This window comes from Equus przewalskii, chromosome 1, assembly GCF_037783145.1.
Source record: "Equus przewalskii isolate Varuska chromosome 1, EquPr2, whole genome shotgun sequence".
NCBI classification, from domain to species: Eukaryota; Metazoa; Chordata; class Mammalia; order Perissodactyla; family Equidae; genus Equus; species Equus przewalskii.
Window position 1 is genome coordinate 136,636,730 of NC_091831.1, and position 15,571 is coordinate 136,652,300.

Genomic DNA, 15,571 nt, shown 5'->3' on the forward strand with positions numbered 1-15,571 from the left:
ACACAGGATAGCTCAGCAATTACTCATTCTATGTCTCATTGCATATTGTGTTATTCACTGAAAAAAAAATCAATTTAATATGTTAAAGTTTTATACATTTTCACTGTCTGCTACTGTGTGATGTAGTCAAAGAGCCCTGGGTACAATGAAAAGGTTGTTAGAAAAGCATTTTTTTTTTTTTTGATGATGAATATTGTAATCAAGATGCAAGAAATGAATTTTGTACCAGCTTCTACAACTGTAAGCAACATATCCTTGAGAAACAACAACAAGAAAAAGAGCACAATTTTTCAAGCTAACTACTCAATTTAAACCATTGGGCCAACCTTTAAGAGTAAGAATATATAATAATTACTACAAATATTAAAATAATTTCTAATAGTGTTACATAAACCTACCACAGTATCTAAGTATATTTTAATAGTGTAGGGAAATTTAAGGCACTTTTAACTATATCTATTGCTCAAAAATAGGAGGTGATGTGGTGAATTTTGTTTTAAAAGCAAAATAGACATCGTTTTCCTAATAAAAATATACTGTGGATGTGCTTGAAATATTAGGATTTTAAAATTAAGACTACAAGTATATGCTTTCCTGGACAGTTTCTGCATCCAGAACACTTTTCTCTTTCTACCACTTTATGACACAGTTTGCCCACTGAAGCTTCTGCCTTTCCTATCCTCTCAAGCCAAATGTCCTCCTCTTCTAACATGACCCATGTTATATCACTTCTCACTTTTCAGTCTAGTATTAGGGCAGGGTGTCCCAACCTGGGCGCTTTTGCTATTTGGAACCAGATAAATTCTTGTTTTAGGAAGCTGTCCTGTGCACTGTAGGATATTTAGCAGCTTCCCTGATCTCCACCCATTGGATACCAGTAACAATACCACCATTCCTAAATGTGAGAGCAAAGCTCTTCAGATATTGCCAAGTGTCCCTGGGGAAACAAAATCACCTCTGCTTGAGAATCACCATATTAGAACAACTGGATGTACATCACATTGTGTTCAGGTTTGAATATATGCCTCATTATGTGGGACTTTGTTCGGACATGATGCTTGGTAAATATTTGTAAAGTGAATGCAGAGTAAGATGCTGTTTTATTACTGTAGTATATTGCTAGAATAATAAACATGTTACTCTCATAAACTGAACTCTCAGTTTCATTTGATGACTTAAGAATACTTCTATACCCATTTTGGATTCGTTTATTTTCCATTATTTGGAATAGAAAGAGGAGAGAAGAAGTGTTTTTCCAAATCAATAGATCTCATTTGAACTCTGTGGTTCATAAATTTCTAATGGGACTCAATCCCTTGCAGTTTTTCCCTTTGTTTTTGTTTTTGTTTTTACTACCAGTGAAAGATGACATATAAATCTATGCCAAAAAGAGAACAAAGAAGGAGGGAAGCAAAGTGAAAATGAGAGAGAAAGGAGCAAAGGAAAAAAAGAAAAAGGAGAGGAGGTAAAGAGAGAATAAGTGAGCAAGATCCAGCAGGTTTTTCTATACTTATAGACCCACTATGTAGAAGCTCAATGAAAATAAAAATATTTTTAAAGGAAAGTATATCTTTCAATTTGAAGACAGTGAAAAAATAATTCCATTAATTGTCATTGCTTTTTTCCTTACATTTAATATTACAGTTAATTTTCAAACACAGACAAGGAAAAAGACAGAAAAGAGAAAGAGATGAGAAAGAGAATTTTAACAAGAGAAAAGGAAAGAAGAAAATGGAGTAAGGGAAGATTTTATGAGAATAAAAGAAGTAAAATATGAATGCTTTAAGAAGCACTGTTAGGGGGCTGGCCCCGTGGCCGAGTGGTTAAGTTCGCGCGCTCCGCTGCAGGCGGCCCAGTGTTTCGTCGGTTCGAATCCTGGGCGCGGACATGGCACTGCTCGTCAGACCTCGCTGAGGCAGCGTCCCACATGCCACAACTAGAGGAACCCACAACGAAGAATACACAACTATGTACCGGGGGGCTTTGGGGAGAAAAAGGAAAAAATAAAAAATCTTTAAAAAAAAAAAAAAAAGAAGCACTCTTAGATTTCTAAAGGACCCCAAGTCCTTTTACACCACACGTAGATGGATTAAACACTTGAATAAAGATTTAATGTTGTTTTAAACAATAATTTCCCTGTAGAGTCTGAGTTAGAAATTAAGGAGACAAAAAATCACTTTGTGTTTTACTGATCATAAGGTAAATAAAACATGTAAAAGTTTTTCCAAATAATGTTTTCTTACTTATAAGTTGAATTTCATTAATTACTTCTGTATTAAGAAATCATGAAAGAAAAAGCTCAAGTGATGGGGAAATATTCATTGAGGGTATTTGGCCTTTATCAAGAAGACATAGGGACTGCCCCTATGGCCTAGTGGTTAAGTTCGATGCACTCTGCTTTGGTGGCCCACGTTCATTCCTGAGCATGGACCTACACCACTTCTCAGTGGCTGTGCTGTGGTGGTGACCCACGTACAACATAGAGGAAGATTGGCACAGATGTTAGCTCAGGGACAATCTTCCTCAAGCAAAAAGAGGCAGATTGACAACAGATGTTAGCTCAGGGTGACTCTTCTTCAGAAAAAAAGAAAAAAGATGTGCACACAATGGTTAAGATTCCGCTAGATCTAGACTAGCTGAATTAGAACCTGGCTCCCCACTTTGTAGCAGTGTGACCTTGGGTTTGCGTTCCCCCAGAAGCAGAAGCTGAGACAAGCATCAAGGGTAAATGGTCTACCTGGGAAGCGATCCCTCTGAGGGGGACCAGAGTTCCATCTCACAGGGGAACTCTGGAGTTCACATAGAATACATGTCAGAGTTGTCCCAACTGAGGAAGCTGAAGTTTTGTTTTTTTAATCAGCCGACTTCCCGTGGTTGAGGGCTGCTCCCTGGGGCATTAACTCTCTGACAGCCCAGTTTACACTGAGTGAGGGTAAGCATGCTCCTGTGGCTCCTCAGGCAGAAAGTGGCAGGGGTTTGCATTATGCAGTACTAGCTTATATTTCAAATTTTATATTTATCTACTTATTTAGTTATTTATTTAAAGATTGGCACCTGAGCTAACAACAGTTGCCAGTCTTTTTTTTTTCCTTTTTCCCCCCAAGTCCCCCAAGTACATAGTTGTATATTTTAGCTGTGGGTCCTTCTAGTTGTTGCATGTGGGATGCCACCTCAACGTGGCCTAAGGAGCAGTGCCATGTCCATGCCCAGCATCCAAACCAGCAAAACCCTGGGCCGCCGAAGCAGAGTGCATGAACTTAACCACTCGGCCACGGGGCTGGCCCCTCAAATTTTATATTTAAATATAAACATCAGTTTTGTCTTTTAATGCCAGTATGGTCTTTTAAAATTGTATTAACAAAATATGTTAGATTAACAAAAGTTAAATATAATAAATAGTCATGGGTATTTGGTGCTAAGTCCTAGAAAATTGTTTGAATAATTACAACAATATTTACACTGGAAACTGAGACTTCATTTGTTCATTTTGGACTCTTCATGCTACCAGGATAACAGGTACAAAAAGGGCACAGCTGATCCTACTATTAACTGTAAACACTCATCTGCAGGGAAGAGTACCAAAGGAATCCAAAGGTGGAGCCCAATTTCATCTCCTTCAACATGTCAATTGTCAAGTGTGAGTAGGATAGTATAGCGCACCATATAAGTAAGATCCTCGAGAATTCAACTTTTCTGTTTCTCTGTCAGTTAAAGAACCCTGGAAGCTAAGGTTCCTTTGAAGCCAAAGGGAATATGGACTGGACAGGAGCATTTGGAAGTCATAAACACAAACCATGACTCTAGAGTCTGCTATAGAGATGAAGATTGTATCCTTTACTATATTTTCTTTTTGGTTGTGTCATAAACATTTCTATTATTCAGCTAATTTTCATTTTATCTCTCCTTTCTCTCACTATTTTATAAAGCATATGATGTTGTTAGCTAACTTTATTATTCAGTCATTGGTAATGAATATTGAGATGGGATCGTGATAGACTTAGAAGAGAGGGAATGAATATAAACTCAGAAATCCTGCATCCATTAACTGAAGAGAATTTGTCTTGCCTCCACTTTTGATTGAACAATGGTTATATTAGGCAGTAAGTATTCCTGTCATCCCCCTTCCTTCAATTTGGAAGTACAAATGCTTATTTGAATAAGTGGAGAGGATAATTGTAGAGAGACAACAATGACAGTGAAGCCCCCATCATCACCAAAGACAAAGAGAGAATGTATGAGCTCAAGTGACCCCACAGGAGGAAGTTGGGCTTCAGCCTTCTTGCTGGGACCCCATTTCAGAAGGCTGGCCACTAGGAGCAGATATTCAAGGAGCAAGAAGCTATGGTATGTGCTGCAGGAGGTGGTCACTGAGCGGTCCCTGAAAGGACCTGGAGCAGATTCCACTCACCAGGAAGCTGAACAGATAGGAGGGCCCCTAACACTGGGCCCCCAGAAAAGCCAGCATTTTGATGTACCATAGAAGGGACAATAAGGACATCTCCCTTCTCCCCTTCAGTTTCTGTCCCAAAACTCTGAAGCAGAGAAGGATCTTAGGAGAGGGTAAGGGAGGGGTGGGGAAGGGCTCATCAAGCTCCCTTCACAACTCAGGTCCTTTGGGCCTGATCATGCCTGGCTGGGGGCAGTTGGGAGGATGATGAGGTAGGTAGGGAGGAGATGGAAATAGTTTCCACAAAGTATGGTTGAAGGTAGCTATTGGAGAAAATGCAAAGCCATTGCAGATCTATATCCTGTCAATTTCAGTTATGCGAAAAAAAATTAAAAATTGTTTACTCAGAAAAAGTCAGAAAAGGGCAGTAAAAAAGAAAAAGAGAGAACAAGACTGAAATAAGTCCTGTTAAGTCAGGGGGTTACTGGGATTATGGATCCTCTTGTTTTCTCCCCATATGTTTTTATTGCTGCCATACAATACATACAACAAAAATAAGTACATGTGCCAAATTCCACATACCCAAATTGATGTCCATATGTAGTCTTTTGTTGTGACATCTATGCTAAAACACGGGCTGCATGTGCATATGTGTGTGTGTGTGTAAACACACAAATGTATACCCATAAAAGCAAAGCAAAGATTTTATACACTCACATTCTCTGGGAATAAAGCTACAAACTATATGATATATTAGAATTGCATTCATATTTATGAAGTTCAGCAAACCTTGAGGGATCATGGATTCAGGGAGTAATGTTTGCATATTTCTGCATCTCTTGACAACCCCTCATGAGCTCACCTCTTTTCTCCTTTCTGCAACCATCCCAAGATGTAACTGGGTTTGCATACAGCATTAAAAGGAGCATAGGTAGCATTTAATTGGGCACTATCAGAAAGCACAAAATGTTAAAGACAGGCCTATCATCTACCCGGGCATTTTCTTTCATATAGTTAGAAAAATTAAAATATCCATGAAGAACAACAGACTAGTCTGAAGCATTTTCATCACAGGAAAAAAAAAATCTGTATGCTTTCTTTTCTGAGGATCTCTCATGAATGAAGACAATGTCTTCCTATTTGTCTTTATTATTTCTCTGGTGCAATTTCAGCCTCTATTTGACTCTTTTTTACTGAGAATGACATTTTCAATAATCTCTCAGAAATGCCAGATCTTACATGCATATAATTACCAAAATGTAATAAATCAAAAAGCAACTTGAAAGAAAGGTTACTTAACAGTAATATCCTAGAAGCTTATGAGGTGGGAACTTTGCCACATGAAATAGATCTGAATTTCCAATAAAGTACTTGCGTCTTGGCTTGTTGCAAAGTAAAACTTAGAATTTTTCTCATAGAAAATTAGGATAAAATGAGATTTCTCTTCTGGAAACCCCAGAGCAGGAGATTTCATATTTGAAGTCACGATTTGGGGAATTATTCTCATATTTTAGAAGTTACCAAGACCAGCAAACACTGAAACTTTTGTACCGAATTGAAGAGGATATCACAGTCATGGATATTCAAAACTAGATTTTACTAAATTTTATGTAGTTAGAATCACCAACAAGAGTCACCCATTCTGTACAGTTTTCATACTAAGCATATCCTAGTGTTATTGAAATTATTTATAAAATTATAATCCATGAGCGCTAAAAAATTTTGGTAATTTTCTATTAACCATAATCCTCCATTCTTATTGATGGTTTAATTTATTGTATTAAAATTATTACTATTTATAATCTTAAATTTAATTTTAGTTGTTTTTAGTTTACTTTATTCTCACAACCAATATGTTACTTACTCTGTGAGGTTTGGGTGTCTATGAATTTCTTTATCAAGGCATCAGTAGTTTGGGTATAAAGACTGAGAGCATATCTCAGAGACTGAAGATCTGGGCTTTTCTCCAAGAAATTCTTCTTGAGGCCACTTCCTCCTGCATGAAAGTATTGCTAGAAAGAAAAAAAAAATAATGTAAGCAGAGGCATTTAGAAGAGGTATTGGAGGGGAGATTTTATTGCTGGAATAGTGAACATCAAATGGCATAATACAATATGATCAAAATAAATTAGATACAAAGAAATAATGCTACCATGTGCCCATTGCTAGGTCATTACCAAGTAAGTCAGGTTCCCTCAATATCTTTTTACATCAGAGACCCCAGATTCTTGAGGCTTAAGATTTTTCTTCTCATTCAAAACTTTAGTTAAGCAAATGGGATCATAAAGATGCAGTGGTCAGAATGCTTATAGAATGACAGATTTAGATAACAATTATCAATTCAACAATCATCAAGTTCTATTTCTAGAGCGTGAGAAAAATATCCAGAGTTGTCAAAATTTCACAAAGGAGGTAGCTTCTGGTCACATATTTTTCAGATACTACTTTGCGATTCTAGGCCTGTGCCAGTTGCTTCATGTTCCCAATGCTCTAATAACACACTATATAGATTGTCAACCTGAAGATGCAGAGTTGTCCTTGGAAACCCAGTAACCCCTGAACCTTGTGGCTGATAAATGTACTAAAACATAGAGTCTTTCTTTTGTTTTGTTTTTGATATTGTCATCCAACAAACTCAAAACATTACAATATTTATAGGTAAGATAATAGAGAAGATATATGCTCTTTGACAATAAATATTGTGATTGAGGAATGTTAGCGTTTCTCATGCTGCAAGTATGCACAGACATCACTTTGGAAGGCAGAATATCCAGAGATACGTGATAAAACTAAGGATTTTTCCCCCAGCCATTTATAGATGATAACATATTTGTAGAATTCTGTTAAGGTTAGATAAATTGTTCTCTCTCCCCCTGTGCCAACAATGCTAAACTACACACTTATTGCAACCTGGCTCACTGTGATCTATGACTCTTACAGAATGACATATTTTGATAAAGCTCAACAAATGATTCTGATACCCTCTCTTAAATGGATATGTATCATCTCTCTATCCCACTCCTTAAAAATGTCTGAGGTAGGGGCCAGCCCGGTGGCATAGTGGTCAAATTCATGTGCTCTGCTTCGGCGGCCAGGGGTTCACAGGTTCATATCCCAGGTCCAGACCTACACACTGCTCATCAAAGTATCCCGTGGTGGTGTCCCACATACAAAAAATAGAGGAAGATTGGCACAGATGTTATCTCAGGGCCAATCTCCCTCACACACATACAAAGAAATTTTAAGGTAAAATAATTGAATGAACTGAAAAATGTTAATTGTCTTAGTTTTCTCCCCTATTCAAGGGGAGATACAGAGAAATATTCTGGGCATTTGTAAGCATCTGAGTGTACTTTCAAAGAGTGCAATGCAGAGAAGAATCAAGGCACAGGCCAGAGAAAGTAGGCAATGGGGATGTAATGTGAAGAAAGATTGCTACAATGTGGACACTGCAAGGAGAAAAACCTATGACTACTTAAAACTCCATTGACTGATTCTAGCTGAGAGTACTGTAAGAACACAACTTGTGCCAAAAGCTACCTATGGTTATGAAGAGGAGGCATATAAAAATGGGAAAAGCCTTTTCTTACTTTTTAAGAGATGACAAAGATATAATATTTAAAATTGTTCTACACCTTGATCTTCTATTTTACATATTTTAAATGTTCAAATATTTTAAAATGTTAAAAAATTTTCACATGTAGAAAGTATTTATTGAGGACTATGAGTCCAGAATTGTTTCAGATGTCTTGGCGGGTACAAAAAACTATGACAGTTCCTTTCTTCAGGAAACATGGTATGATATGTAAGGTGGAATATATTAAATGGATGTATTGAGAGGGGAAAATTTAGCTTGGACTAGACTTTCTCTCCTAGAGGAGTGGTTGGGTGCTCTCTGGAGGTCTGTTTTATATAATGAACCAAGGAGTCATCAGATGAAATAACTCACCCTAATTGTAAAGAGCAGTGGGATAAATAATCAGGAAGGGGAGGGGGGCTTAGGGGGTGAGGGTGGGGTTAGGGGTGGCTCTGGAAGGGAACACATTCTCTCTCTCAATGTTTCTCAGGCAAGTGCCAGTCTTATCAAACCTGAGCATAAGTGCTGGAAGATTACAATAAAAAGAAGTACAAGAAGAAGCAGCAGCTAAAATGATGTTTTGTCATCTCTTGGGACTGCTAAGAGTTGACAGGAAAAATTGTGAAAGACTTCAAAATGGACAAAAAAGATTGTGCACGTTCTGTTTAGTATGTCCATCTGAGTTATCTTTGCTTTTCGTTGTCTTTGAGCTTTTTAACACTCTGTAAATTGTGGAAAATGGATAATGATGTAAATGACTCTTGCCCATAGAAATGAAAATTAATTATTTCTGATGGGATGCAACTGATTATTGTTCTGTGGATTGATCTGTTTTGCCTTTATTTGTAAATTTATTTCAGCTTTCTTTATTGCTTATCCTCCTGTGTAGTTCTTAGAATTCTCCTTTGAGCCAGTTGTAAGAGCTTACTGGTTCCCTCATTAATTGATGAGTTAAATAAGATTTTTGACAAGTTTTTTAATTGCATGAATGTCATTATTATGTTCTCTTTTAAAAACTGTTCTTTAACAGTGTATATAAAGCAGCACAGTGACAGCATTCATAAGGATTATCACTGTTACTGTTGAATTTGTGAGGATAGGACCATGGGCCCTTGGCTCACCCTGGTAGCGTCAGTGGTGGGGTCTGCCTTCTTGCCTGTTCTCTCTCCCTCTGTCCCTTATAAATATTTATTAAACCTGTATCATGAGCCAGACCTTGTGCTAGATGCTGAGGATATGAAGTGAAAGAGACCCAGAGGTTGTTCTCAAAGGAATTATAATCTAGTAGCAAATGTAACCAAAATGTCAATGAATAACTCCAATAATACACTGCAGGTATAAGAAAAATGATTTGAAAATACAGATAATGAGGGCGGCAAACAATTCTATTGGGAGAAGGAGTTAGTAAAGGCTTCTAAAGGAGTGACAACTTTGGTTTTTATCAACTTATCAGCATTGTCATTTTTTTTTAAATTTTAGCAGCCACTAGATAATTCATTACAGTAGACTAGAGAAACAGGACAATCCTATTAGGTAACGAAGAGAAACTAAACTCTGGGAATCCCAGCACTTAAGAAGAATTAAGGTAGTTGTAGTTTTCAGATTTCTTTGGTATAGTTTAAAATATACTGCTTTGCTGCTGTTACTCTCTTCTCACCACAAACTTGTGCTGCCTGGAAGCCACAAGTTGCCTCTAGGTAGTAGAGGGCCTAGAGAAGTTAAGAGATGACATTGGGCTTTTAAAGATTCACAATGTCATTAACATATTAAAGGCTCTGAGACTCACTGTGGTAAAGAAAACTGTCTAATCTTTCATTAACATATCTGGTTCTTAAAATTCCTTGGCCATAGGACACCTATCAAATAGGGCATCTATTAACATGCTTGGGGACACAAGTGTTCCATGGAATATGGCTTAGGAAACCATCGGATAGAAGAATGTGACTGGACTTCATATAATTGAGATATTTTTGAGGGTCTAGAAGGCTTCATGGAAGAAGAGAGTTACACTATGAAGGTATAAACTATGTATTCATTCTTGAACTCCTCTAATAATTTTGTAGGAAGACATATTTTTACCATGAAGGCATTATTTTGTAGGTCTCTGGGAAGTGAGGGACTAGTCATGAAGTGAAAACATAAATAAGATATGAGTTTGTTCTGAGTAGAGCCTAAGGCCCTCCCTAGAGTTTTAGGTTATGATACTGAACTGATTTCCTCCTTTTTAGTCATGGGGTACAATGAGTCATTCTACTAGAGGGTCTAGCAGGATAGTAAGTGAACAGTAGGAGATTTGTAGAGGCAGAACTGATGCTTTTGTCTTTTGAGTGCGCTGTGTAATAGGAGATATTGAAAGACAAACCGAGGACAAAAGGTAACAATATTAGTAGAGAAAACAAGTTGCAAGATGCTAAGAATGAAACCCTCTGTTCAGTGAACACAGATAAATAACACATGCCATGGGCTCCTCACTCGATGAGTGAAGGAAATTATTTCTATAGTTATGCAAATAAAAACTCAATGAAAATGCAGCTTCACGGACGCCTTTTACACAGTGGTTCAGAACCTGGGACAGCTCCTAACAGCATCCGTATGTTTATCCTACTCGCACAGATAACCAAGAGAAAGGGGGCTGCAGTTATGGCTTGCACCTTGGCATTCAGAGATTTCACATTCAGTTTTGACTCTTTGCAATAGCCCTTGAAGGAACAGGAGAGTAGAATTTGTATTTTGCTGAGGCCTGAATTTGAAGAATATAAATTGGGGCTAATGTGTGGGAGTGAATGTCTTAGCTATTAAACAGAACTCGCTATCAACAGCTCTGTGCAGCCTAGTTGATCTTTACTCATTATAGTAAGCATTTGGTGTGTGTTGGGGGGAGTTATATACTAGAGGGGAATTTGTGAGTGTGGGGTTTTAAAGACTTCTGGATGTTTCCCTTATGCCTGAAAAAAAGTGGATTTTTCTCCATTGGTTCCAAACAGAAAAAACCTGGGATTCAGCTTCTTCTTGTTCTTCTGCAAACTGCAACATAATCCAGGAACTTCCAGTTTGATCTGTTTAGATGCTTTACTTAGATTGGTGCAAATCAGCAGAAAATAGTTGGCAACATAACAAGTTGGGACAGGAAGTCATTTCCTCCTCATTCAAGAAAGTAAGTGTCTTTTGTTTTTTTTTGAGGAAGATGCACACTGAGCTAACATCTACTGCCAATCTTCCTCTTTTTGCATGTGGGCTGCCACCACAGCATGGTCACTGACAGAGTGGTGTAGGTTTGCACCTGGGAACCGAACCTGGGCTGCTGAAGCGAAGTGCGCTGAACTTAACCAGTAGGCCACTGGGGTTGGCCAAGAAAGGAATTTTCAATCAGTTAGAGAACAGTGGAAAAGTTGGTTGTTTAGTGCTGTGAAGGATAAGGATGTCAGCTGGGTGACATTCTCTCTCCCTTGGCCATTTCCTGGCTGATATTTTCACCATGGACTTGGACAGACAAAGGCAGAGAGCATGTTTTTCAAATGTGCAGATGAGCCAAAGCTTGACATTATTACATTGGATGACAGAATCTGGCTTCAGAAATGTCTTGGCAGTCTGGCATGGTGGGTCAACATTTACAGGATGCGATGACAAAGAGATAAGAAAAAGGCTTGTATTCACGATAAAATGTTTACTGCAGAGTACAGAATGGGGGTGACATGGCTTAACATCAGTAGAACTTTAAAAGCCATAAAGCTTTATTTGCTCTCAAGTTCAACATGATTTAATAAGTGACAGGGCAGCCATCAAAGCTAATGAAATCTGATCATGCATTAATATAGGTAGACAGGTCAAGACAAAGGGTATGATAGAGCAACAGCATTCTCTGATGGTTAGAACATATCTGAAATATTAGGGTCATTCCTAATTCATTATTAAGGCTTCATCATTTATAAGAAATGTGAAAACAGTGGAGGGCATCTAAAGGTAGACAACCAGAATTTTGTAAGGTCTACAAGACATGTTATTCAATAAATGGCTGCAGACAACTTGAGGCTGCATGACAGTTTTCTTCAATGTCTGAAGAGTTACATAGAAAAGGAAATAGAATTATTTTATAGTAGTTTCAAAGGACAGAAGGAAAACCAATGAGTAGCTAGAAGTACCATGGAAGCAGATTTTAGTTCAATATAAAGATGACCTTTCTAATAATAAGTGCATCTTAAAAATTGAAGCTGCTTCTTGTGAGTTTAGTGACATTCCACTACCAGTCATTATTAAGTGGTGGCCAGTTGACTATGGGCCAAAAACACTGTGGATGGCATCTCTCTACATGAGCAGGAGAGGGGAGATGTTGCATTACGTTTCCACTGCTGAGATTTTAGAATCCTCTTCACCTCTTTGCCCTCTGCTGTTTAATTTAAAATATGCTAGAAAATGTAATTCTTCATCGTTCCTCTATGCAACGTGATTTTTGTGTATATTATTTAACCTCATAGATTGTCAGTTCATTCTTTTGTAGAATGGGAGCAGAAATACTCACCCTGCCTGACTATCATGTTGTAAAAGTGAAATGAATTACTCTACCTGGAAGAGATTTGTGGACTGTAGAGTTCTCTCTCCTTGTAAGAAGACACACTTAATTGGTAGAATAACTCCCCCAAATCTAGCCCTTCTTTGTTTCCTAAGCACCAGCCCCTGTCTTCAGCAGTTTACCAGATATTTATTTCCATGTTTCTGTCACCATATCTAACTCCAACGTGGCAATAAGAAAACAGGCACGTGCCTGATTTGCCATTTTTCTGAGTGGAACCGTGGTTTCCCAGTCACTTGGCTGAAACCTGAATTACCCCGGGCTCCTCCCTCACTCTTGCCCTGATTTTAGTTCCAGTGACTCTCCTTTACTTGTGTCACTCATATCCGTCTTTCACTTTCTACTCGTAAGGCACCACCCTGGTGATAGCCCTCATCATCTTATGCATTAAATAATGGTAGCTGTAAGATTTCTACTGCTAAAACGGCACTTTTGGCATGCCATATATTTTCAAAACCATCAACGGCTCCGCTTTTACAAAATACACTGAGGGTGCAAAAGGACCTCTGTACTTTCAATCCAAACATTTCCTGTAACCTCGTTTTACACAGCTTAACCCTGAAAATCTCCAGTTTATTCCAGTCCAGTCCATAGAGTGGTCTAGTCACTGACTCCCAGCCCTCTGATCTTGTGCCTTTCCATGGTGAAATCTTTTCCCCTTGATTACGTTCAAGTCATGAATCTCCCTCCAAAAAAGACTGTTGTCTTTCCTATCCAGCCTGTGAACTCCCATCAGGCCTTCAAGACCACGCCTTCAGATTTTCCTGATCTCTTGTGTTCATAGTGTTTGCTCATTACTCTAAGTCCTTACCACTTTTTATCTGTGCTTCTCAATTAGCAACTGTATTACCCTGTTCCATCTCTTACACTGGTGTATTGTAAGTTTACACGTATCATTATTTAATTTTTAACATGCCTTTTCCATTTTTTTTAATCTGGACTAAAAACTCCTTAAGAGAAGGAACAGCATCACCTCCCAGAGGGGAGTCTCAGGGAACACTGAAGATCTTAGATGTTTTGTGCACTTATAGTGAGAAGATGCTGTGCCCAGGAAATCAAAAGCCCTGAGGCTAAGGCCTTAAGGACATGGACTGTTGCTTGGGGCAAAGTTAGATTTAATAGGTAGCTTCATTGAGAGAGAATGAAGCGCTTATCAGGAAAGGAGAAAGAAAAAAACTGGTTGCAGTAGAGTGGGATCCTGGGTTTAACAGCAGAAGGAGGCTCCTTCAAAATAAACCAATCCTCAGGAGATAAGATAATTGCATTTATGAAGAGATTTCTATATTACAGGAACTGTTTTAATTGTTTTGTATGTCATAACATTTAATTTTCTGGCAATAATCCCTTAAATCCCATTATTATTCCCATAGGAGAGGAGAGTAACTTTCACACTCTAGTTTCTCTCTCTCTCCTAATCATGCACTTGCCTAATAGTCTAATTGCCAGTGGTATAATTCCCTGTATAGTATCAAATATTTTATTTACATTTGTATTAATATCCATATTCTGATATTTGTACAGGCTTCAACCTAATGTAGTAATACATCGGCTTCCCTAATATAAGGGTGGGTGGTGGGGAGCACTATTATTACAATTGAGTGGGGGTTGGAAAGAGGTATGTATGAAGTATCATTATCTTGAAGAATAACCAGAGAGATTTTTTGTTTCTTGTATTTTTCATGAAACTGCAAAAAATAAAGCACTTCAGACCTGGCTGTGATGGTGAGAAAAAAAAATGGTACTGCTAAGTAAAAAATCAGGATAAACATTGTCTGCATGCTTGGCAAGCCATTATTTTTATAATCCCAATAAAAACTCTCTAAATTCTTCTAATTCTTTATATTTGACATATATTTGAAGATCTTTCACAGTCTATTTTTATTGACTGGTGGGAACATGCTAAAGTTTCTCTACAAGTCAGCAGGAAGAATTTACTTTTTGGTTGTATATACTATTTTGGTAGCAGTTTCTCATCATTACTTTTTTTTCCTTCCAATACCTTTATCATACTTTTGGAAAATCCATGCAGACAATTCATTCTGCAAACTTGCATGTAATCATAACAGGCCTTTAACAACTGAAGTTTACCTTTAAAAAAAAATATTTGATAGATATTTTAGAAATTATTTTTTACCAGAACTGGAGACCTCTTTTTTACTTTGGATCTGAATATGCTAACTCCTTCCCTTTTGCCAAAAAACTGAAGCTCAGATTCGTTACCTTGGTGTTTAAGCCTCATCATTTTGGCTCCAATCTAATGTTCTTGATTTAGTCCCTATAATTCAGTAATGATCTGTTCCTCTATACTAAACTATTTGAAGTTTCAGGCTGACCCACACCTTCTCCCATTTCACTATGCTTTTCTCGAAGCCTGCAATGACTTTCCTGCTTCTTTTGCCCAATCTATCTTCTAAACCCCAAAACTTACCTCTCCAGGAAGCTTTCCCCTAGATACCCACAGAGAATTTATCACCCCTTCTTCACTCGCTGGCATTTTGTCCACAACTCTTTTATTTTATCAATTGTAGATGTTTTGTTCATAAGCCAAGAACAAGCTCTCTCTTATCTCCAGCAACCTCTTCATTGCTCACCGTATTTTCTATATACAGTAAGCTCTCAAATAATGATTTTTGAACTGCAGTATTCCAAACTAGGTAGGTCACTTTGTTCTTTCCATGAGCAGCTGAATTTTAAATAATGCAAAAACTATATTTATAATGATAAAAAAAGAAGATGCTGAGAAGCAGCCACCAAAATTGCCTTGTGAATAATGGATAGTGGTTAGGGTAAGAGCTCAGTCAGGGTAAGAGCCTCAGGGGCATAACATTACATATCCTGCTATTTGCCTGGAATCCTGAGTACCAGAAATGGTGTCATCTAGGATTAAATAAGAAAGCAATAAGTAAATTCCTAAGCTATATTTGTATAGATATTCATATTTAGTCAGTTATCTCCTTTATATCAAGAAACGCAGATTTCTAGAGGGCTCTGATCCACGTGTTTATTATTTTTAGAGAAACCTCTGTATCGACACTGAATG

General features: G+C 37.7%; 1 protein-coding gene across 9 annotated transcripts in view; it reads right to left on the reverse strand.

Moving 5' to 3' along the window:
• Positions 1-15,571, reverse strand: part of UNC13C (unc-13 homolog C) — a 585,940-nt gene that overhangs the window by 51,975 nt on the left and 518,394 nt on the right. For all 9 annotated transcript variants that reach the window (XM_070579899.1, XM_070579965.1, XM_070579933.1 and 6 more), the window contains one exon: positions 6,252-6,399. In XM_070579899.1, the coding sequence (XP_070436000.1) occupies positions 6,252-6,399 (148 nt within the window). The remainder of the gene's footprint in view (positions 1-6,251; positions 6,400-15,571) is intronic.